The following is a 25,445-nucleotide window of genomic DNA, read 5'->3' as shown; positions in this document are numbered from 1 at the left end:
TATTGTGATTGATTCTGAAGAAATCATATCCTGCTATAGTGATCCAAATGATTAATAATAACATTTTCGCTCATTTTTCTGACCTTTCTTATGTATATTTATATTACAATTCATCGTTCTTTTTATTTTTCAGTTAATATATACAATTTGTAGTTGTTCTCTCTATTAAACTAAATAACTAACCAAAACTGAAAGTTATTTATTTTCTAAGACTATGCTTTGTATGACGTCCGCTTAGTATGAAGTGTTTGTCATTTCCCTTCGATGTCATTATAAGCGGATTCTACTGTATGTTCAAATTTGTATATTGTGTAAATAAATAGTTACCTGAAACAAGTATTACTTCAAAAACAAAAATTGAAAAAGTATTTCTTGGACATTGAGTTATAGTGCGGACATGGAGATACCAGAAAGTATCTTTCAACCAAACGACAAATTTTCGCTCATGAATAAGCATGACATGATTACTGATTGTTTTGTAATTGTTTTCTAGTTGGTCATCCGTTAAAATAGCCAACGCATTATTTCGAATTAGTTGAGCCAATACAAATTCGAAGATTGTCGAGATGTATCAATCAAATCACTTTTTTGCAATTGTTTAGTTTCAACTGGGATACGTCAAAATTGACGATTTTTAATTAAAAATTCCGATTAAGTGATAAGATCTTGGATGTCGAAAATAGCCCATTTAGTTGGTTTCATCCTTTTATTAGACGTTTTATCCGTCAACTAATTCAAGAATGCCCTTTTATCCGCTATCTCAATTACACCATTTTCAGTTATAAGGCTAGAACGCGTTTTTTACCGTTTTCATTCGCTAATATCTTTTAAACCGCTTAATAAAGTCGGATGAAACCATAATCTTTAAAACGTTAAATCGATCGCCTTTACGGAATTTTACGCATCTTTTACTGAAAAATGCAATATTTGACCAATTTTACTACGACTAGCTCAGATGTACAAGCGGAAAACCCTATACGTTAGAAACTAGAACAATAATATTTATGTACCTATACAATTGTGACTTTTAATTATAAATTAAGTAGGCAATCTAACAACATACTGTGAAATAAGAGGTAATACTGCGTGGTGCATTTGATCAGATAAAACTAAAAATTTTCCCAAATCTACAGTAATAAAACTGTAGATTCATACGTTTCTAAATGCGAAAGTCATTAGCAAATGCTATTTGTAGAAAAGCAAGTATCGTTTATATTGCTCTCTCTCTCTCTCTCTCTCTAATGTACCGCTGTACCGCATTTTTTAATGAATAAACTCTTCAATGGCTTTATATATTTCATTCATAAGAAAAAATGTAATATTTACGAATAGGCAAGTATAAAATAAACTATCGTAAAATTAAATAACCAAAATAAACTAAAATAGCTAAACGAGGAATAAATATACACAATTAAAATACTAATTAAAAAAAATTGCACAGTAACTGATTAGTAAGGATATCTATCTACCGATGATTTGTATTGACTAAGAGCCTCTTCACACGGACTATTTTTTGTACAGCTTCTGAAGCGCTACAAGCTGCGCTATTTTTTGAAATCCACTGTTTTAAATTGATGCTTTCAAAAACGTAGCACTACACGACAAAACAGTTCCAGTGTGCACGTAGCTTAAATGTTTTCAAATCAACAAATTGTGCTTATACATATAAACGCACTAGTAAATAGTTGAAGAGACATTTTTTACTGAGATACTAACACATTCATACTGTATTTGTAACATACAGAGGATTTTATTTATTACCACCTTGGTTATAGCGACCATTTTACTATAGCGACGTTAAATCTAAGTCCCTTGAATCTAAAGCTTACTTTAGTACAAAATTCATGTGGCTATAGCGACTTCGGATGTAACGCCGAGTTCGGGTGTAGCAATTGTTTTTTAATGAATTGTCGGAGTCGGGCGCCAAAACTCACAAAGTGCTTTCTTATCTTTTTATTACGCCCACAGATTGTCAGCAAGTGTAGTGACCTTTACCGTTTGTTTATAGATATTAGCCAGCTACCTAGATAGATAAGCATATACGTATAAAATTGTTCCGTTACAAAGAGATATTTTGAGTAGCAACTGTGTTTAGTAAACTTTTGAATAAGTATGACACCAAGATGCACATTCACTATTAAAAAAAAAAAGGCGGAAATCACATCAAAATTGAAAAATGGTGAAAACTATACATACGTACAGGCCTGACACTGGAAGCTGGCGGAAATTTTAAAATGGCGTGGATGCGCGGTGGCAAAAGTAGGCAGTTTTAGGTATAGCGATTGCAGCCCTCTTTCTTCAGTATTTCCTATCAGGGGCGTAGATTAAATATTTAAAAGCAGGGATCAGTAAGTAAGTAATAGACATACAAACAGAAGAACTAATTGTTAATGTTGGTGATAGTGATAGATATTCCGATGATAACAGTGAATCTGAAAAATAACCATAAAACAAAAGCAATAGATTTATTTTTCTTTTTTGGTAAGTTATGTTTTAATGTACAAACTAGTACACTACTGTCCTATCTGTATTAATACTATAATTTACGCCTGTAACGACTTCCGGATACAACGACTAAATTATATTGGTGCCTTCGTCGTCGCTATACCCGGAATCTACTGTATTACACAATAGAAGATGATAAAACTTGATTTGTTATTATGTTCTTTATGAATAGAAAACAGTTGTAGAAAATAATAATATTTCGAAATGAATGTAGTTCGACCTAATAGCAGTTTCTAAGATATACTTGCATAAATCATAGGAAAAATTTTTTACTTAAATTATGTTACCACTACTATACTAATATAAGTAATAACTCCCTATTTCCTTTGGAAATTGATGTATATGTGTACATCATCTCTTAAAGAATGTGAGAAAATTCGGATTATGTGAGCCATATTGTGTCAACAAAAGTGAACGATGGAGACTGATTATTACAAGACTATATAGAAGATTATGGAATGATATTTTTATACAGTAATACTAATTATGAAAATACACTTTAGCAATCAGAATATTTTAACATGAAAAAAATTATATTTTATTGCACCAACTGTTTTATTGTACGTATCTTTTGGACGAGTGCCAACTAAATATTTCGTACTAATCTCGTTATCATTAAAATTGACAGTTAGGGTTGCGTACCTTTCTCCAGGACTCTATCTGTGTATGTCCTGAAAGTCACCATAAAATAGTCGGGCTGATTACTGGTTGGACACGCACCTCCATCACTCCTTCCTGTTTCGAGCCAATCTTTGCATTTCTTGAAATGTAGATACTACAATACGTATTTACAAAATGAAACTAAATACTTGGGATCGGCCTGGTACCCGGCGGATCCGAACACTATCTATCGGTCATTCTGCCAGAGAAAAAAAACACAAGATTGGCTTGGGTCGTTAGAGAGTGTGGTATTTAACAGCTAATGCCGCGTACTTTGTAATCTAGTAAATGCGAAGATTGACCCAAAGCAAGGAGTGATGGAATTGCGCGTCCTTCAGCCTTACTATCTTGTGATGATCAATTTCAGGACATAGATAAATAGAGTTCGTTCGCTTAGAGAAACATCGGTGTGAGCGGACTTCCTTAATGGATATAACTGTTAGACAAAGTGTATTGTAAGGAGCAAATAATGACGGAATCCGCAGTTAAAAAACTAAAATGCGCTGTTGTAAATATAATCTTGCGCAGATAAAAAAACCGATGCTTTGCTAATCAAGACTAACAACGAGGGAATAACATTTGCACTGCTGTAGAACACTGTCGTTGTGTAGAAGCTCTACTAATCTTGGGAAGGCAGCTGTCCCAAACGTTAGCGTGTCTGTCTACACTAATCATTCGAGAAAGTACCTAGCTATACATTATCAACAGGTACAATTTTAGTAACCCAAAACATTCCACTGCTCAGTTGTCAAATTTACTTAGAAAACACACTGCTGTTAGAAATTATTTACGCAGCCAAAAGCTTACGACTGAGCTTTGATCAGAAACATCTGATGGTAAACAACCGGTCATATTCCTTGGACCGTCTATGACCTATGTTCGTTTCTCTAAATGAACGAACCATACATATGCTATTTGTACCTTTGGATGTTATCAGCATATGTTTTTAGAGGTACCGAACGACATGGGCTAGAGGTTTAGACCATTGCTTAGGATTCGGGAGGGCGCCGGTTCCATTCTGGGTCTTTGTCTTGGTTCAAGTTTTTCTGTGGTTTCCTTGGATCACTTAGGCAATTGCTGAGACATTAATAATCCACAGATAATCTTTCATTCTCTTCTATTTTCATTTCGTCCATTTCATCTTTCTCACCCGGAACCACCTCCCACTCATTCCCACGATTCCTGAAAGGAGGCCTAAGAGGGCCTTCCGCCTTACCTTGCGGCATAGTCCGGAGGGACTGCCCGCCCACCAGCATTACTAGCTGGTGGGAATGAAACATTTCAGATGTACGTACATTTATTAGATAATAAAATATGAACAGTGAACCTAGCGACCAGGCCATCTAAAGGGATAAAGCAATTGACAATTATCTTGTAAGAGAATGAAATTATTATTACAACATAATTATTGACCTTTTAAGAATGAGGAAGAGACTGAATTTGTCTCTTTATATATTTAGTTGTTCAAAACTACATCTATTTCTAAAAACAGTAAACGAGATTATCGGTAGAAAATACACTAAAGCAAGACCTACCTCTCCCTTTCAGTATTCCATTGATAATGGCAATTAAGATAAGGGAAACAAGTAACCGTTTTTTTAAAGTTAGTTGTGGTAATTAGGGTCATGCCTCTCTTACCACTGGTTTATTTCTTATTAATTTAAAACTAGACTGTTACAGTTACTGATTTACACTTAAGATACATATGTACGTTATTGTTGCGGCAACCAAAAACCACATGCTAAGCAATCACACCACAACCGCACTTGGGAAACACTCTCTGCAACACAACGAAAAACAGGCCAGTAATCGATGCAGCATTTCAATTCAAACCTAATTGAGTGGAAACAAAAAATATTAATTTTTATCAAAAACGTCGTTTTTCGTCTAGGTTAATGATTTCGCAATAATCATTATGAACGAATACCTACATCATCGACCAAAAATCAAACACACACGGATGTTATGCTTGTTCCGAAGAATTACTTCGAGAAACACATTCGAACCGAATACGCAAAAGAACTTGTCTATTGAGCCATTCATATTCAAATTCCGTAGTTCTATTAAAGCGGATGACTGATACTTATTTCATCACTGTTTTTTTCATACTTTATGCATAACAAAATAGAGAGATATTGTTGGCAGCTTTAAAAAGCTTCTTGAGAACAATCCATCTGTAAACATGACCTGATACATTCTGAAGGAGTATTGTGTCTTTTATTTATGGGCAAAATTTTAACAGCGGTTAGATTTTGCCGCCTACCCATACTAGGAAAATTTTTTATGCACAACAGCTCTTCAGATGTAACGTTACGCGTTACACTACAATAATTTAGACGATCAAAATTGGTATAGTCTGTAACAATGAACGTATCTTTCTTCTTGTTTTCAGTTGTGGGGGTGTAATCATTTGCTGCATTTTGAACACGCTCTTGTTAAGTTAGGAAATGCTTCATGAATAGTACAGACAAAATGAAAAGAGACAACTCAATAACAGTAAGCTGTGCAGCGGTTAGAAGTTGCTTAGGTACGCAAAAGATCAGGGTCGGCTTTATAACTACCTAATTGGATGTATATCTTCAAAAAAGCATCCTTGCTTTCCTGAATTCCTGAGAGCGTTGAATACGCAAAACAACTTTTTAGAAATTCGAAAAATTTTGTTAAAACTGTATAAAAGAAAAGGGTAGGAGCGTTCGAAATGTGGTGCTAGAGGCGAATGATGACGATACCATGGATAGAGAAGGTTATAAATGAAGAGGAATTAGAATGAGTAGGAGAACAGAGGACTCTATCGAAGTCAATAAGAAATCAGCGAGATAGGTTGGTAGGACACCTTCTTAGGCATGAAGGTCTAGTCAGAGACATCTTAGAGTCAAAAAAGGGAGTTAGGAGGGGTAGAGGTAGGTAGACCTAGATTAGATTACTGTTCGCAAATAGCTAAGGATGTGGGTTGTTCTAACTTTAAGGAAATGCGAAGATTAGCTCAGGATAAGAAAGAGTGGAGGTGCGTGTCCACCCAACCTTAAGCGTGACGACCTTATGATGATGATGAAGCTGGCAAGATGCTGAAATTATGTTTGTCTACATCTCCTTCTGTTAGACATCAATTTGTGTAATGTTATTCCTTTTTCTTTATTGGTGTCCGTTGCAATTCCTACCTGACATCTCTTTTCTATGTTTACGATATTTCCTATAACGTCTATCGTGTGTAAAAGTAGGCGTTCTTCTATCAGCAAACGTTTTAGTCTAGTTAGTAAGTTGATTATGGCAATTTTCAAAGTCGCACCTATACATTACATCACACCATGCACGATGCACAGTAAGCTGATTATTTATTGTTTCTTGATTAATTATAAATTCTTTTTTTTTCAACTTATGCAGCTCTTAAAGACCAGGTTATGGTAAATTTAAGTTGACCTGATGATTTAAGTGCATTTAGGGGATGAACCAATGATTCCGCGGAGCAGTTTCATATCAGCCTTTAGATGCTACCTACGTATGTATATGTATAGTAAACCCATCGTCGTGTCGGATATATTTATATAGTGCCAAAACCTAAACTTCCTTCAAATGTTTTTTTTTGCATTGTTTTGGCAACTATCGTTCTGTTTACATGGAGGTTATTCACCTATTGTAATGTATGTACCTACGTATAAGCGCTAGGTAATAAACAAGCGTTTTATTTTTATTCTGTACCATAAAATCAGTTATCCTAAAACCCTGCTTTCGGAAAACCAGGAAAACATACGGTCAACGAAAATGTAAATATGCTTGAATTTATATCTTTGGGTACAGGACATAAAAACTTGATCAGATCTCGATCTATTAGTAAATTATAGGAATCGTTAAAATGTCAAGAACCTGCTTGAACAAAGAAATTAGAAATTACAGGAATCCAACTAACCGACTGTTTAGTTAAAAATTATTTGGAAATCGAAGCTTAATCATACTTAAATATATGAAATTCTATGACATTGTTAGTTACTAATAGTGTATTAATATGCAATATTAATTTGAAATCATTTTTTCGATTTAAATTTTAACAATTTTTCCCTCATTAATTTGAGGTAGTTTGTAGTGGGTAAAATTTTGTAACTTGTTTTTTTTTTGTTGTTAGGTACCTAATTTGGAAATAAATTGTATTTGTAAATAGGTGGAACAATGCTTTAAAAAAGGATTATCATTCGCTAGCTATCTCGAAATTTCTGAAACCAACGATAACGATAACTGTTATAACGATAAATGCGGAAATTAATATATACCTAGAATCAATTACAATTAAACTGAAATTCTAAGAATGATAATATGAGTCAGGTATACTTCAACAATTTTTAAAATGTGACGCACTTAGACTTTCTCCACAAATGTTTAAGTATTAAAGAAGATAAAATTATGATACATAAGTATTACTTTAGAAAGAAGTCAAATACAATGAATTTCATTTATTACAACCTTGGTTATAGCGGCCATTTTGCTATAGCAACATTAAATCTTAGTCCCTTGAATTTAAGGCATACTTTATTGCAAAATTCATGTGGCCATAGCGACTTTGGATATAACGTCGAGTTCGGGTGTAGCGACTGCTTTTAATAAATCATATGTAACAAATCCCTACAAATCTCATGCAGATACAGTGACCGGAGTCGGTCGCTAAAGACACAAAGAGCTTTCTCATGTTTTATTTACATCCATACAAATGGTCAGCAAGAGTGGTGACCTTTACCGTTTGTTTATAGATATTAGCCAGGTAGGTAGGTAAGCTTGTACGTTAAAATGGTTCAGTTACAAAGGGTTATCCTGAATAGGAACTGGGTTTAGTAAACTTTTGAATAGTATAATATAACTCCTAGATGCACATTTATTGTTAAAAAAAAGGCGGAAGTCGATTTAAAATTGAAAAATGGTGAAAACTATTCATAAGTGTCTGTATCTCTTTATCTTTGCCTATAATAACTTTCAGATATAACGTCGAAATTACAGTGGTCCATTCGTCGTCGTTATATCCGAAATCCACTGTATTTATTGATCAGTTTTTCAACAAAAGGAACAAAAAGTTCAATTCGCGTTCATTCAGTGTGAAGCACAATACATATATTGACACTGATCAAAATTGCAACCTAATAAATTACGGAATTTCGTTGCTTGTCATCGTTAGTATACAGACATAGTATAACCTTAAAAATAGTGTATGCGCAATGCACATCCGTGTTTTCGATAACAAAAACGAAACGCCCTTTACACAAAACTTTAACTTGCAGCGTCAATGGTAAGTATACATACATAAAAATGGATTTTTATTCTTGAACGAGGACAATTCTAATCAGACGCTGCGCACGATTTCTGAAAAGAAATTTCAAGTTTTATAAGTGCAAATTAAAATTAGCAGCTCCAACATTATCGTTGCGTCTCACGGCACATGCAGAGTTTTATTGACAGTATGATTTCCTGAAGGCAAATAGGTCATAAACGCAAATCTCCTCGGGTCCCAAGAAAATTTAACGAGCACATCAGGCAGGAGCGAAACCGTTGTAATATAAGTATACACTGTGTCCCATTTTAGTGATATATACACCCTTGCATACTTCACTGGAATATAACTGACTGATTGCGATGTTAAGGATTTTCTCCACGTATAAAAATAATATAAAAAAATGAAGGTACGACACAACTTCAGTTATAAAATACCATAACAAAACAAACTAAGCTAATAATAAGCTAAGAATTGAGTATCGAACAAAAGATATTCCATCACAAGCAGTCATCAATGGACGGCATTATCTTTTGAAAACTACGATGTTGTATAGAGAAATTCGTACCAATGTACTTATAACCTTTGGCCAAATCTCCACACTAATAAAGTAAATAAAATAAGTCTAACAAATGCAACATAAAGCCTTTGAGGCAATGTCACACAAAGCGTGGAGCGTGGATCGAAATTCCACGCGCCCGGCCGCAGCCGTATAAAGAAATCAAAGAAACCGCTAGGACGCGCCTACAAGGAGCGTGGATTGGCAAATTACGAGCCGTGTAACATGACCTTTACACGGCGCGTGAAGCGTGGATCGGCATTCCACGCGCCCGTCGCCGCCGTGCAAGAAATCAAAGAAACCACTAGGACGAGCCTAACCGCTCCTAACCCGTTACACGATTACATGGAGCGTGGATTGGCAAATTACGAGCCGTGTAACATGACCTTCACACGGCGCGTGAAGCGTGGATCGGCATTCCACGCGCCCGTCGCCGCCGTGCAAGAAATCAAAGAAACCATTCGGACGAGCTTAACCGCTCCTAACCCGTTACACGATTACATGGAGCGTGGATTGGCAATTCACGCGCCGTGTAACAGGAGCTGTACGCTTTGTTCAAAAGATTTTGAGAGTTCGGTTAGTTTAGGACAGTTTTAGGTGATATTTCCAGACAGACGTGGTTAAAAAGAACATTCCAACGCCAAAAATAGTCCCCAAAACGTATAACAATATTACAATTACTTTTTGTGATGTAACTACAAATTTACGGTTTTCAGATTTTCATTTTACTTTTGCTATAAAACACAGGTAGCAGGTAAGTACCCTGTATATTTTAATTCCCTTGCTAGTGTCAAAATATGCGGCATATCTCTTGATTGCATTGGCTTAGAAGTGTAATTTTTTCATAGCTCAAAGAGATTACAAACCTTAGTGCTTAGTATCAACTTGGTATTTCCACGCGTTCCTGAGAAAAAGGTCTTGACAAATAGACAGACGAACAACGAAGTAATACTATCAGGCAAGGGTCGGCAAGTACTTTTAGTTACCTAACCACCCAGTCGTAATGAACGGCTGGGTGTCTTTTGAAGATTTCCCATCTTCCACGAAAAGAAAAGTCCGGAAAACGATTAAAAAAAGAAATGATAAGGGTGGCCTTAAAAGTTCAAACAAACTTTATTAAATATAAAATTCAATATTTTTTCAATAATTTATCCGAGTAATTTACTTTCAAAAAAAGGTTGGCGGTACAATTTTTTACCTCTCACGGTCAGGACCGCGGTTAGCCAGTTGCGAACCTTTGCTTTAAGGGTTGTTTTTCCTTTTGAGTCACAGAACCTACGTTCAATTAATATTTTACCTGGTCTACATAATAGGAGAGCGAGGACAAACGCAGTCTGTCCTAACTACGGCCCTCTTCCACATTCTACATCAAGTAAGAACCTTCTTAAAATAAAAAAAAAAAAACAGTACTTGCAATTTTACGTGTACAATTTGCTTAAATGTAGCAATTTCCGCAATAAATCGCCAGTTTATGCCGAATCTCAAGCTTTATAACTCCGCATTTATTGCATCAGTTCGGGACACACTGTATACATACGTAATTATTTTTCGCCGTTAAGATATCGGACATGCAGAGCGGCATTAGCGCGCGTTACACGTCTAAATCACGTAAAGTGCGCCATTACGAAATTAAATTAAGTTGTTATTTTTAATTGAAACCGAGAATTTGCATACCCCACTGAATCGACCATGTTAATTAGTTCGGCAAAATTTCCCTGCTTTACTTAACACATACGCATTTGTAAATATGTGCTCATAATTTGTACCTAACTCGTCATTATAAGATCTTTTAAGAAAAATTTCAATTTTATAACGCTCAGGTTTTTGAACCTAATCGTAAATAAGTCAGGTGGCAAGTTCAAGGTTCCTTTTTATTTCACCATTAAATTACAAATTTTAATTTACACAGAAAGAGAATACGTTGATACAGTTGTTAAAGTAATAGTTAAAATATGTAGACGGGGAAAGGATCTTGTTGGGCACCTTAGGGGCCATACATAAATTACGTCACACGAATTTTATGATTTTTTGACCCCTCCCCAGTTCTTGTCACAGCTGGTCACATTTGTGAGACTCTCCCCCTTTCTAGTGTGACATCACATATTTTGCAAATTTTACATCTAGAAATTATTGAATAGTGTTTTAACACAGGTTTTGAAAATTTTGAAATGTGACATCACGAAATTTAGGACCCCTCCCATCCCCTTGTCACACAATGTCGCATTTCGTCGACCTCCTCCCTCCTCCTTAACGTGTGACGTAATTTATGGATGGCCCCTTATATATATAAAGGCTAACTTCATTTGAACCGGTTTTCGGGTTTCCCGAGTCATGATTAATTTTTGACTTTCATGGCTACTTTGTGGTTAATTATCTGACGGTTTACATATTTGCCTGCTGATTTTACCACGTCAACTTAAAAAGCGAGAAAAATATGAGGCTATAGGATGATATACCAATAGATCCTAGCAATTTTTACCGCTGCAAAAGCTAAAAACCTAGCACCATACGTGCACTTTGTATTTTAATTTTTAAAAGTTATATTAAGTACATTGTCTTTAAGAATGTAGTTAGGCTACATTAAAGGAAAAGAAAAAGATTTTAAAAACCAGTCTGATGGTATGTGAGAAAATTAACTTTGAATATGTCACTTTTCTTGTAGCACCCTGTATTTTTAAATGATAACTTCATTTCCCGAATCGCGGATAATTTTTTACTTTTAAAACTAAATTGCGGTTAATTATCCAAGGGGTGAAAAAGGTGAGGCTATAGGATGATATATCAATAGATCCCCGCAATTTTTACAGCTGCAAAAGGTAAAAACCTAACATCATTGGTGCACTTTATATTTTAATTTTTAGAAGTGATATGACGTACATCGTCTTTAAGAATGTAGTAGACTACATTAAATTTAAAAACCAGTCTGATGGTATGTGAGAAAATTAACTTTTCTTGTAGCACCCGGTATTTTTAAATGATAACTTTATTTCCCGAATCGCGGTTAATTTTTTACTTTTAAAACTACATTGCGGTTAATTATCCGAGGGGTGAAAAAGGTGAGGCTATAGGATGATATATCAATAGATCCCAGCAATTTTTACAGCTGCAAACGGTAAAAACCTAACATCATTGGTGCACTTTATATTTTAATTTTTAGAAGTGATATGACGTACATCGTCTTTAAGAATGTAGTAGACTACATTAAAGGAAAACAAAAAAAAGATCTAAAAAACCAGTCTGGTGGTTTGCGAAAAAATTAACTTTGAAGTTGTGTCATTTCTTGTTATGCGTTAATTTTGACGTCTGGTGTATATTGTCAAAGTACTCATAATGATTACTCATTTATACGAATTGAAAACCTTACCAAAAATTAACGTGACTCATATTTCCTGCCAGAAAAAAAAATGGCATGTGCAAACGAGTCGTAAATTTCGGTAACCCTTCATTTGTGTGCAATTTTTGAAGTTTATCAAGTGACGATCGTTAGGGGTTAGATAGGTTCCCTTTCAAAGATCTAGCATGTTGATTTGTTTAACTGCCAAATAATGCGCGTACACCACCATATGATAAAACTTCAACTATCAACACAACGAATAATAACGAACAGAATGCGAAAAGCTCTAATCATATAGGTTGGTATTCTTATTTTTATAATATACTCATTTCAGTTCTGAGAAATTCGGCGTACAGAGTCAAAAGTATTACTTTTACATGCACTGCAAATGTTAATAAAAAAATTAACAGAATGAATTTGAGTATTTCTTATCAATTGAGTATACTGTATTCACTAGGGTTTAAAAACACTACCAATAAATTGGTGTTAATATTATCCAGAGTTGACTCAAAAATTTGTAAACTATTTTTTTGAAGTTCTCGTTTTAAACATTTCTTAATCATGCACCGGATTTACACGAATTTTATGGGGATATTACACCGAAAATTCGATGTTTTAACGTATGAGTGATTTGTACTATAGTTATTTGTTATGACAGAATTAATTTTGATGATCCTACTGGTTCCACGAAAATGGATGATCTGGTGCTAACTTGATCTTATTTCAATCGGTATCGGGTTCGAATCTCTAAATCACAAAAAATTAAATTTTCTTACACACAATCTAACTATGATGTTAACAGCAAAAAAGTAGGTAAGATAGGTAAAATGTGTATCTTTTTTTATTGTTTTCACACTCACGGGAAGTAGTACTCCTAGAACTTAAAACTTTACAAAAAACTTGTTGAAGAACGCCCGCCTGGGACAACTCTTTTACGAATGTTCCATTAAAACTAAGCCAGACTTTTAGAAAGCTTTTATGAAATTTACACGCAAAACCTGCATTATCATGCAGCACGTAAGAAATATTTCAGATTGTTAGATATATCGATTAGCATGTAAGAAACCCAATCTTGCGCGAATAAATCTTGCAAAAAATAAAAATTTCATTTGACTAAAGAGTGCACTACACAATAACAGATACGTAAACTTATCCTAATAATATATAGTATCCAGTATACAAGGGTGCGTTTTTAAGTTCGCGGAATGGGTAGGTAGGCCATTAGTGAGGGTGCTTACTCGAGTCATTACGAATTAAGCAACGCATTATTAGAATAAATACCAAGTTTTATCATAACTAGGTCGGTAGTCTTTGAACTATCGTCGACCAAAAAGTCAATTGGGAACAAATTGTGAAATATGTAGAAAATCGAGTACCGCGCTATTATAGGAAAATCAGTCCAAACTATACTAGAAAAGATGTCATCCATTTACGGGGACTTTTGCCCAGTTAAAACCATGGTTTACAAGTGGCATGATTATCTTGGCATGATTAAAATCAGCGTAAGAGGGTGTTCGCCTCAAAAACAACAGTGTGCAGTGTTTTCTCGCGTTTTTGAACCTCTGTAGTGAAGATTAAGTTGGAGTAATGACTCGAAATGTTACTGGGGACGAAACTTGGGTTCATCATTATCAACCTGAATCCAAACATGACTGTATGCAGAGGTACAAAAAAGGCACACCACCACCCAAGAAGTTTAAGGTGTCACAGTCGGCTGGGAAAATTATGGCGACAGTTTTTTTGGGACTCAGAAGGAATTCTGTTGATCGATTATAAAGATAAAGGTGTCTTCATAATCGGAGAATATTATGCTTCAATCCTAGAGCAGTTAATGGAAGCAGTCAAAGAGAAAAGAAGAGGAAAATTGACCAAAGGTGTCCTCTTTCTACACGATAAGGCGCCTGTTCACAGCAGCCATGTTGCGATGGCTGCCCTGCAGAAGGTTTTGACTCACCAATCCTACAGTATAGCTCCCAGCGATTATTACCTATTCCCAAACTTGAAAAACAGTCTTCGTGGGAAGAAATTTTCAAGCGACGAAGAAGTGAAGAATGCAGTGTCGGTGTATTTTTCAAACAAAGACAAAACATTTTTTTCGAAGGTACCTATACGTAAGTTAATTGAAAGATCTGAAAAATGTATAAGGATAGCAGATAAATATATTGAAAAGGAAAAATAAATTCGCACTTTTATTTCCACTTCTTACCCCGTCATTTGTTAGATACTTATAACGAAGGATATAAAAAAGGATAATAAAGAACGATTTCTATACGTAAAATATGAACTGTAGCTACAATCTTTGATGTACTAATTTTAAATATACTGTCATATACATCACGTACTAAACAGGAAAGTAAGACCGACGCTTGCATCATCAAATCACAGGAATATTATGTGTTCGCGCAAGGTCCTAGAACCTTATTATTATTATTATCATCAAAGTGTCTTCGGTAAAAGAGGTGAGGGTGGCGATACCACCCCTACCCCATTTTGGTTGAACTCTATAAATTGAGTTGTTTGGTACAAAAACAAGTGTTCGAAAAGCTCTCGTGAAGTCTCCTCAAATTTTTATCTATCCTAGCTAAGTTATGTCGTTAAATTAACTCTTCTTATTTTTCTAAGTGTTAATTGTTAAGTGTTCCTTAAGTTTGTATATAGTTTTTTTGGTTAAAATACGGTTAAAAAACATTGAAAAGTTTATTAGATAAAGTGAGCTCTTGTCAAAGTTACAAGTAGCATTTCCACGAAACATTATGCGATCTCTGTGTTATTTGTCGCGAAACGCAGCACAACCGCTGTTCTGTCTTCATCGAACGACTGTGTCACAGCCAGTGGAAACTAGAATGTTAGGAGTGTTTGGCAATAAAAAGGCTTTAGATAGATAAAAGGATATGCGAGGTTCCTCAGGAAGAAAGGAGATTTAGTACCGACTTACAGGGAGCTTTGCGCGCTCGGCTATTCTCGGATTCCTCAGAAAACATTTCTTCCATTTACGTCGGACGTAGTTTTTGGATAAGGCCGACAAGACGCCGCTACGTCAAGCTTCTTATTTCAAAATGCACAATCTCGAAAATAATGGGGCGTTTCCGCTTTCTATTTTTACACCGACTTAATCACATCCGAGAGATTAATTCGACGAAAATTTCGTTTTTGAATGGAAAATATTCGGCGAGAAACTCTCGACGACAGTAGTTACTTTTAAAATTTACACATAGCCAAGAAATCTTCAATAGAAATAATCTGGGATGAATTCCAGTGAAAAGACAGAGTAATTATCAACAACATTTAACAATCAAAAACAAATTAATTTAAGTATGGTAAATTACTGAAAATTAACCATGTTTCACTGATAAAAGAAGCAACACTGGAGTAACAATTCTTGAAACAAATACAATATATATAGAAAAGTAAAATGTATGTTAATAAATTTACGCTACTCTATCAATCTATCATATCAATTTTAATTAGCCACACTTTTTTTTATATATAGATTGTTCATCGAATTTTACATTTTTTATAATAATGGTGACTCACACATATCTGGCAAAATCGCTATTCGATGCATCGCCAGTAGTGATAGTGGCAATAAGACTCATTAGTAGACAGGTAAATTCAGTTATTATATTAAACACACAATGATTGAATTAATTAGTGTGGAATTGCTAAATCGTTAAATTCAGTAACTATTATAAATCATAATGTTCACAAATGGTTAAACGTTACAATACACTGGATTAAATTTAGAGTAATCGGTAATTTTTCTTTTTATTTACACTGTTAGAAAACCTATTCGTGGATAGTTGCTTAAGAAATGTACACATTACATTCAAAATATAGCACATTATCATCAAACTTTGAATTACGCATTTCCTGTTTGTAAAATGTTATCGAAAAATGCATGCACTTTCGACCTTGGTCTAAACAAATTAACGTGCCAGTTATGTGGAAGGCCGTTTGAAAACACGTGTCTAGGTCATTAAAAAAAATTATATTTTTCGGATCTCCTTATAAGTATTGACAGTATCTTAAAGTAATATACCTACATGTTTAGATATACGTACTTAAACGTGTATTAAATTATAATAGCTTCCTTGTTTCTGGGAGCTGAAAACATTCATTAAGTAGGAAAAGCAGTCCGCATAATATCAGCAAAAATAAAAATATGATATGTTTAACAATAGGAACATATATAGATAAAGAAGCGTCTATACGTATATATAAAAAAAGGAATTATATTCTAAAGGACTGAATGATTCACGATAGCGATTTAAAACAAAATACAGTGTAAACTCTATATAACGACACTTAAGGGACTGAACATTTTTCGGCGTTATAAAGAGTGGTCGTTATATGGAGAGAAATAAAAGATATTATTTTACTATTCTATAATAATATACCATTTACCAATATAGTACACATTTTGCACACGAACATTATTATTCATACATTGCGTATAGCCTGTTATCTTCGTCTGATGTTTTTTGCTGCTCCAATATTTTAATTGTACTTTGTTACGTATCTTACTCATATCTTGAGATATTGCTGGATCAATTTGATTATATAAAAAGTATTTTTTTAATACTTTCGCTGCATCAAGTGCTTGCTTGATGCTTGGTGGGGGGCAGGATCGTCTTCTTCAACAACGTACACAGCTGCAGTTCTTATCTATTTCGGCAACTTAGAAAGTACTGCTTAATGATGATTTATAATGTCGCATTGTTGTCGTTAAATAGAGTGAGCGTGACGCTATATAGAGTGTAATATTGTACAGAAAACAATGTAAACCAACCAAAGTCAAGCAATTTCGACGTTTTAAGGAGTTTAACGTTAAATAGAGTGACGTGAGTTTACACTGTAATACAAATAAAAAAATACGAAAAATATGTTAATAGAAATTCCACAATTTCATCTGACACATGCCTAGTATGCGATACATGTCGCGAAACAATTGACCATATCACTTGGGGTTGCTCATTTTTAGCCAGGCATAATAATGTTTAAAAAGTTTAAACTCATAGATCAGATAGAACCATACTATAAATACAAAGTGCAGAATGTATTAGATAACCTCTCAGCCAAGCTTTATTGGGATAGAGACATAATTATAAACAAAACAGTTAATCATAATAAACCTGACATCACCTCGGACATCAAAGAAACCAAAACAACCTACCTAATAAATGTTGCTATACCAAATACCGAAAATTTTAAACAAAAACATATTGACAAAATTCAAAAATATATTCCTTTACCCGATGAAATAAGAAAAATGTAGAATAAGAACACGGTTCGAATTATTCCAATAATAATTTCATCAGTAGGCGTTATACCTAATACATTGCATGCTAATCTAGGCGAGTTTGAACTGCATAAATTTACGTAAGTACATCAGTCTACCAAATCAGTAATTCTTCACAAATGCGGAATAGTACACAGATTTCTTAACAATTCTGTTATTCCTCGTTTCCAGACAACACGATAGGTACAATTACAAGCGGAGTTATTAATAATTTCCGATTATAAATATAGATAAAAAATATCGATAGCTTCATGAAAAATTTTATAGTGCTAAATTAACGTATTCTAAATAATGTGAGTGAGGTTCATTGATATCTGCCCGTCTTCACTTGCTCAAAGTTAACCAGTGAAGACTGAGTACACCGGAGTCTTCACCTGCTCAAAGTTAACCAGTGAAGACTGAGTACACCGGAGGATAATAATAAATAATAGGCATAGATAGAGGCTTAGCTAGTATACAATAACAGAGAGATGAGTGTACAACGTGTCACCAATTACATATTAGTAATTAAAACACTGTAAAAAAATGTGCGACACGGCTATATCAACTCTTTTAAAATGTATAACGAAGTACAGAGTCATTGGTTTTTCAGTGAGAAGCACCAATATGACGTGAGTCCTCGCGCGTGACCGATTTAGGAACTAGGATGTGCACGTGGATGCGACACAACAAGGCGCGTCGCGGCGTCGGTCGACGGGACACTTATAGACGCCCGCGTCTATTTAAAGCAAAAAGGAAACGATCCAACTGAACGATCAGCAGCAAATCAGGTGCCAGAGCTAGCAAGAGAAAAGAGAGAAAGTGTTCATGTTTCTATTTTGCCAGTCAACAATGACGATTCATCCATATCAAGATTAAATATGTATTTACGTGCATCCTGTATTTATTTTTTTATTTTGAACTATAATTCGATTTTCTGTTAATTGTCTTACGAAAAATTAGTCGCAGCGATAAATCAATGGCTCGAATTTTGAGTCGGAACCATTATTGCTATAAATTTTCATTGCAACAGTTAATATTAGGTATATTATGGAAAACAGCAAAACAAGCGGTTACGGTAAAAAAAGACAACACAAACGAAGTACTTATATTGTCTGTCTACATAGCTGCTAAACAAATTTCAATGTATTGCGAATCGATTAGCTCATAAGAGGCTAGATACGAAATCCATTACACATAAACATTGAGATGTTAAATTATCACGAAATTGTTCGGGACTAAAATATAACATGTAACGGAAATTTTTAGAAAGATTATTCGACACTGCAGAAATATACTTAATATACAACAACCTCGACAATTCTAACGCGATAAGAAAATCTGAACAATAAAAACCCATTTGACCTCGTCTGTAACGTAGTACACGTTTGATTTTAGTATTTTTTTAAGCAACATGTTTAAATACGTCTATTTCATTGAAAAATGTTTAAAAGAAACTGTATTATTAGGTGCCGAAGAGGACTGCAAACAATCAAGCCGATCCAATTGCATAAATATTTTGTGCAATTGCATACAATCATCAAAAGGCGGTATCATCTTTTGTAATTCGTATAATTAATCAATTTGCAATTTAAAGCTTTTAAAGACTGTTAAGCTCCGTTTAAAAGATTCTGTCAGTTCGGTTAGTTGAAAAAATATATATCACACGATCAAAAAATTGTACATAAAAGGAAAAATTTCTGGGTAGGAAATATGTAATTTCTATGTTCGGTGAACATATTGCCTTATGTCTGTATACACGTAAGACAAAACGTTTTTATCATATCTTTTCAAAAATATCATTTGCTTCTCTGACTAACCGAGCTCTCAAAATCTATTACGATTACAACGATTACTTCTCTACACACACATATATATATTTATTTTCCTATAAAGGTACAAACAAAGAATTAGAAATTTTTGTCCACAATGCCTTCACATTTATTTTGATTGAATCAATTTTTAGGAACGTATAATAAGTATGAAGTTTGTGGTCGTTGCTCCGTTAAAAATAGATCCACAAAAGTTCAAACAACACCTTCGTGAGTCACACTTGTTTACTCAACCAAAACACTTGTATATCTTCCCAAAAATATTATAATTTGTTTGATAGCAACACCCCCCGGTAAAGGCTGACGAATCACGATATCGGCACAAAGTTTAAAAACGTAGAAATCAAACACATTAAACCTATAGATCTCTCTCGCTACGCCTATGCGTAATTATCTGTTTTTTTTTAATAGTCTTATAAAAAAGGTATTTTGGTTTTAGATTTTATAAAAGAACTTGATCATGTTTTACGCTTCATAAAACATTACGCAAAATTGATTCACACCTGTAGCTGAAAATGTGCAATTAGTTTATTAAACACGAATACAGTGTCTTTATGTTTCTGATTGATAGACATAACAACAGCGGCATAGTCAATAATAATAATAACATGTTCCACGACGAAACATGTGATAATAGATAAAGGAAGAGCGAGAAAGATGAAACGGAGCGCAAGGGAGCAGAAATCACTATGTCCTAGAAACTATACCGAAAGGCATAGAGCTATAAATACTAGAATATTGTCTGGTGCTTGTCGTCACACTGGAAATAGACAGTCGCCCGCATTGCTCAGATGTCATTTTCGTTGTTTCATCTTGCTGTTAGCATGCAGCCGCTGCCGCTGCCTGCCTATGTTGCTCTTCGCTATTTAGTACCAGTGCACATAATAAAACAAAAACCAGCCGCAACGGTGAGGCTTTGTTTTATACCAAACAGTCACACCATCAACAATTAAATTAATTACTATTATTTATTAATGGGTTTATTAAATCTCAATTGGATTGTTACCGAAGAGGACACTTTTTGTAATTGAGTTATAAGAGTTATTGTATATCAAGTACTTATCTGTTATATTTTGTTAAATGGCAAAATTGATATTATTCCCACCAAAGTTTATTTATTATAATATATCATTGTAATATATTCCTTCCTGTACTATTATTTTTGATTTATCTAATTTTAAGCAAGATTGCCATAAATATAGATATGCTGCTTAAAGAATATTATTTGCTAATCGTCAGTATAAGTATTCAAAACAGGTTCATAAATAAACAGGACTACCTTTTGCGTGAAAATAAATTTTTGATAAGAAATAAGATCGTCTGATATATGTCTATAAACAGCTTACATGATACACACACCTAAAATCATAAATTTTATCTAATGAGCAATTTTTACTCGCATTAGAAAATTTGCACTGGTTGATTCTTAAAAAAAAAAAGAACCTTCTGTTTTCAAAAGAGATTCAACATTAGGTATAAGATTGTATCAAAGGAAAAGTGGGCCAACTTCCTTTTCAAAAAATTAGGTTTATTAATGTACCAATTCTATTTTGCTGATTACAAACTTTGCAAAGCAGAACATACAGCACAATTCAGCTTTTTTTTAATTTTTAAAAACAGCGGAAAAATATCGCCGGACAAAGTATCTGCACATTAACAGATATGTAGAAACATTTATTGTTTAGAGACTTTGTCATTTAAAATTTTTCACATATATGTATAAAATGTAGGGTGTATGTAATACACAAAAACAAAAATTTCGTTTTACCTAGATACATATGTGTTCTTTAGCTTGTATTGTAGGTAGTTATCGTACTTGTGGTTAGTGTGTAAAATTTATTTGCAGTAGGTAGTTTGAATCGATTATACGAATAAATGTTTTAAAAGTTAACTAATTATCAATAATTATAGATAAATAAACATGCACAACATGTGTCAGCATGAAATCGTATTACTATTTATAAACATAAATGCATTTTCACAGATTTATTACAGCTGATACCTGGTCATAATTAAACGGATACAATAAGAATTTATGCACTCAATAAAAAAATAAGAAATCAATTTTGCAATGAATAAATAAAGCATTGGATCTTAAGTAATCCGTTTTACTTTTATGCTATAAACGAACCCCAAAACAATTTCAAATTTTAATTGCTACGTAAATTACGTTATCATTATTAATTGTATGTATGTACTCCTTTTCCCATTTTTTTAAATAATTAGAAAGATCTTACTATAAAGATAGTTTCCTACTGAGGTACCTATTAGGTAGAATAGTTTTTCACTCACTTTTAGGCTTAGACTTATCCATTAGCATGAGGTGATCGTGTTTACGCCACGCCATGGGTTCCTGCGACATCATGAAATCGGAGGCCCCATGAATTGGGGGTCTACGAATCCTCACTGAAAACGGCGCATCACTCGCGAATAACCGTCTCCCATGTTGTCACCGGGTAAACAATCCAGCGTGCTTGGGGCAGTAACCTCTACGCGCTCAAGGCCAACACTGGATGCTGATACCTCAACTGACAGTGCTACTTCCGCCCTGTATCGAAGAGAGATAGAGCGACAACAAACAGTGCCTGTCCGATAATTAGACCTGCCGCTGCTTATTGGCAGCGATTCGGAACACGGAGAATTTTTATCCTTTTAGAGGTGACTGCCACTTTTATTTGTTATATTAATTACAGGGAAGTAAGTATTCCTGGTCGTAGACGAAGTACATAAACGAGCACGCGCACCCCTTGTCCAACAGGAATGGACTGAACCATAAAGCTATACCAGACGACAGTTCTCTGCGAAGTCGCTGTTCGGGTCAAAACACATTCACAAAATAACAACAAATATACATGGAATTTACGGTGAAGTCATACAGCACCAAAGCAACACCACTTTATCACCCTGTAAACGAAACTGTCGTTCTAAAATGGCGCCGATCATAGGTGAAAACGCTGAATTACTTCGTTTTAAAGCCGCAACACCTTCTTGCACACGTGAGTTTCGTCGACTGCTACCTGTTAAGTAAATGCCTGTCGTCGAACACGAATCAACAACTTTTTGTAACCAAATTAACCCACTTCAACGATATTTTGTGCCACGAACACGTTACCAACACAATAAACACAATCTATCCGATAACAACACACGATACGCGGAACATGGCATCAGCTACTGCGGCGCAGGCGACTGATCGCAAGGCGTAACACTACTCGGGTTCGGAATTGCGCGATTCCCTACACGGCCGCAAGGGGCGTCACTTGTCAGAAGACGAAAAACTGTATTCTCGTAAGATATACATATAAAGACCGCCCATTGCTCATGCGTTTAAAACGTCACAATTTTCAATTTACCATTTATTTTCAATTATAATGCACTTTAATTGTAAAAATGAAAAAAATCAAACAAATCCAAAACGTTTTTCACTTTTTTTATTGAGTGTTCTTGTAAAATCAAGTCAAAATAATAAAAATTCCATTTTCTTAAATTTTATTATTTTCTTTATGAAAAACAACAAAAACTTTAAAGTATGTTTAAGAAAATACAACTCACTACTTGATATTTTTTTATTAATGTACGTATTTAATAGTATATCTACCATTTGCGTTAATTACAAAAAGGGCTACAGTTCAAATGGAGTAAATAAATGCAGTAATTAATTGGTTCACGCAGAGTATATTCTTAGATACTAACCGAGCCAAAAATAACTGCATTAACACGCAACTAATTTCTTATGGGTCTTAATTTAGCTCATTCTCGTTTGTGCTTTTGTCCATTTAAAAATATATCAGCTTATTAAGCAGCTGCACTCATTGAGAAAATTTATTATTTTATGAGACTAAATAGCTGCTACTGCATGACAAAAAATATGGTATTACATACATTTATATTCGATTTTTGTTTCTAATTAAAAAAATATCTAATAAATTCAAGAAAATGCTTATTGACTGATTACTATTTTACTTGTAAAAAGTAGCAAAAATCTAACTTGTGTAATTTACCATATCGTATATAATTACTAAGGCGACATCTAGTAAGTTATCTAACTGATACACATTCATTGCTATTTCAAGTTTATCACCAACCACCCCTAATGATCTTCCAAACGGATAAAAACGCAAAATTAACACCATTTGTTATTGCTGTGCACGTACCTACACCGTCTACAACTTATAATATAATAATTAAGACTAAACTTTAAACAATACATAATATACATTCTCTACTCTAGTTTTACAACTTTTTCTTAGCTTTAATATTAGATTATAAAAACAGATGGTAAGAAATAATTTCTAGCTGGTTATATATGTTTTAATGAATAAGCTTCAAATTAATTAAAAAAAAATACAAATTAAGTGTTACAAATTTACACATACACAAACTGAAAATGTAAATCCATTAGGAACAGGAGTGGAAGAAAGGGGTATTAAAAGTAAAGTCCTCTCTATACATTATCGTGTACACAGACTAACATTCATTATTTTACGAAAAAAAAATCATGAAAACAAAACGGTGTTACATGTTACAATATGTATGTACATTTGTAGCTTCTAACAATATAACTGTTGCTTTATATATATATATAATATATACTTTCACTTACATGTAACTAGAAAGACTAAGAATAAGTGTTTCCAAAATTTGATACCAATAACAAACTGCAATAAAAAAATATAATATAAATGAAATAAACGTAACAGTAGTTTGCAATAGTTGTAGCCACCGGTAAAATAAACTCAATCAGAAAAATAAATACTTACCACTAAATAAAAATCTGTATATTTTATTAGTTGCTGTTTAAATAGAATTAAAAGATGTACATAATTACTATAACACAATACGATTAACGGAGCGTTTCAATAAAAAATCAAATGTGCCTTATTTCGTCATGGAAACAATAAAATTCCAATAGTATAATACAATAACTTTTATTTATATACTTTTACAATAACGCAACTCAATACAATTAAAGTGTATTTTAATTAATCCATTATAGTGTTTTAAATATGTATATACATTACTTGTTATTAAAACATAAAACGGCCGCTATTTGCTAAAGTATTTTTATACTGCAACGTGAAAAAATTACAGGAAAGGATTAAAATTGGATCGATTTCTTGGAGGCATTATATTCATATTTAGTAGATTCGGTATACCACCAGCTTGCATGAACTGATTATTTAATACATCATGCAAGCCTTGTCCTTGTTGCATAACCATTTGTGGTTGATTCACTAGCAATTGTCTGTCAATGTTCTGATGTCTGTCTAAGATTTGAGTCGGTCTGTCAGTCACTGTTTGAATTCGATTGTCAAATGGTTGAGGTCTGCTAAAAGATCTTTCAAATGGTAATGGCATTTGCTGTCTATTCAATGGATTTTCAATATTTCCGTCGATGCTATTACCCAAATCGCGAGTTCCACTAAACCAATCATTTGTTAATCGACTTCTTGCTTGATCGAATTTGCTTCCATTTTGATTTCCCGGAAAAGGTTCACTTTTTCCTCCCATTTGCTTCAAAATTTGGGCTGGGGTGAGATGAACCAGAGATTGGGCTTTGAAGGCATCTTGATAGTTGGGCTTCTCTTCCGTACATTGTACGCCCATATCCACGGTATTCCTAATGTTGCACTGAATTGCGACCGATTCATAAGTACGCGCGCTTCTGATTTCACATATCTGACACTTCATTAAGAACATGGGGGTCTGACACATTTTCGTATGACGTTTAACACCAGTCATGAAATCTTGAGCACGAACGGGTTTTGTTTTTACAAACGACGATTTTATGGTATTTACATTTATATTCGCCGATGAAATGGTATCGATTGACATGGGATCCTGGGAAGATGATGCATCTTTAGAATTACCTAAACCAATACTAACTAACACCTTTTCAAGGGTCCGACTGAAAGTAGTCTTGTCTTCATTACCCTTACTCGGGGTTGTAAACTGAAAACGTACAACTGGAATTTTTCGTAATGGCGATAATCCTTTTGCTTCTGAAATTTTATCGATAAATTTTTGTT

At 34.0% G+C, this 25,445-nt stretch overlaps 1 protein-coding gene across 2 annotated transcripts in view; it reads right to left on the bottom strand.

The window, feature by feature from the left end:
* The window catches only part of LOC108733254 (serine/threonine-protein kinase minibrain), a 187,365-nt gene extending 164,707 nt beyond the window's left edge, over window positions 1-22,658 (bottom strand). Inside the window, exon 1 of one of the 2 annotated variants that reach the window (XM_018464348.2) lies at window positions 21,709-22,658. In XM_018464348.2, the coding sequence (XP_018319850.1) occupies window positions 21,709-21,781 (73 nt within the window). In that variant the 5' untranslated portion in view covers window positions 21,782-22,658. The remainder of the gene's footprint in view (window positions 1-21,708) is intronic. The other variant, XM_018464344.2, reaches the window with a different exon arrangement.
* Between the last annotated feature and the right edge of the window lie 2,787 nt (window positions 22,659-25,445).

Source organism: Agrilus planipennis, unplaced genomic scaffold, assembly GCF_000699045.2.
Source record: "Agrilus planipennis isolate EAB-ADULT unplaced genomic scaffold, Apla_2.0 scaffold76, whole genome shotgun sequence".
Lineage (NCBI taxonomy): Eukaryota > Metazoa > Arthropoda > Insecta > Coleoptera > Buprestidae > Agrilus > Agrilus planipennis.
Note: the sequence above shows the minus strand (reverse complement) of the source record. Positions and strands in the feature narration are given on the sequence as shown.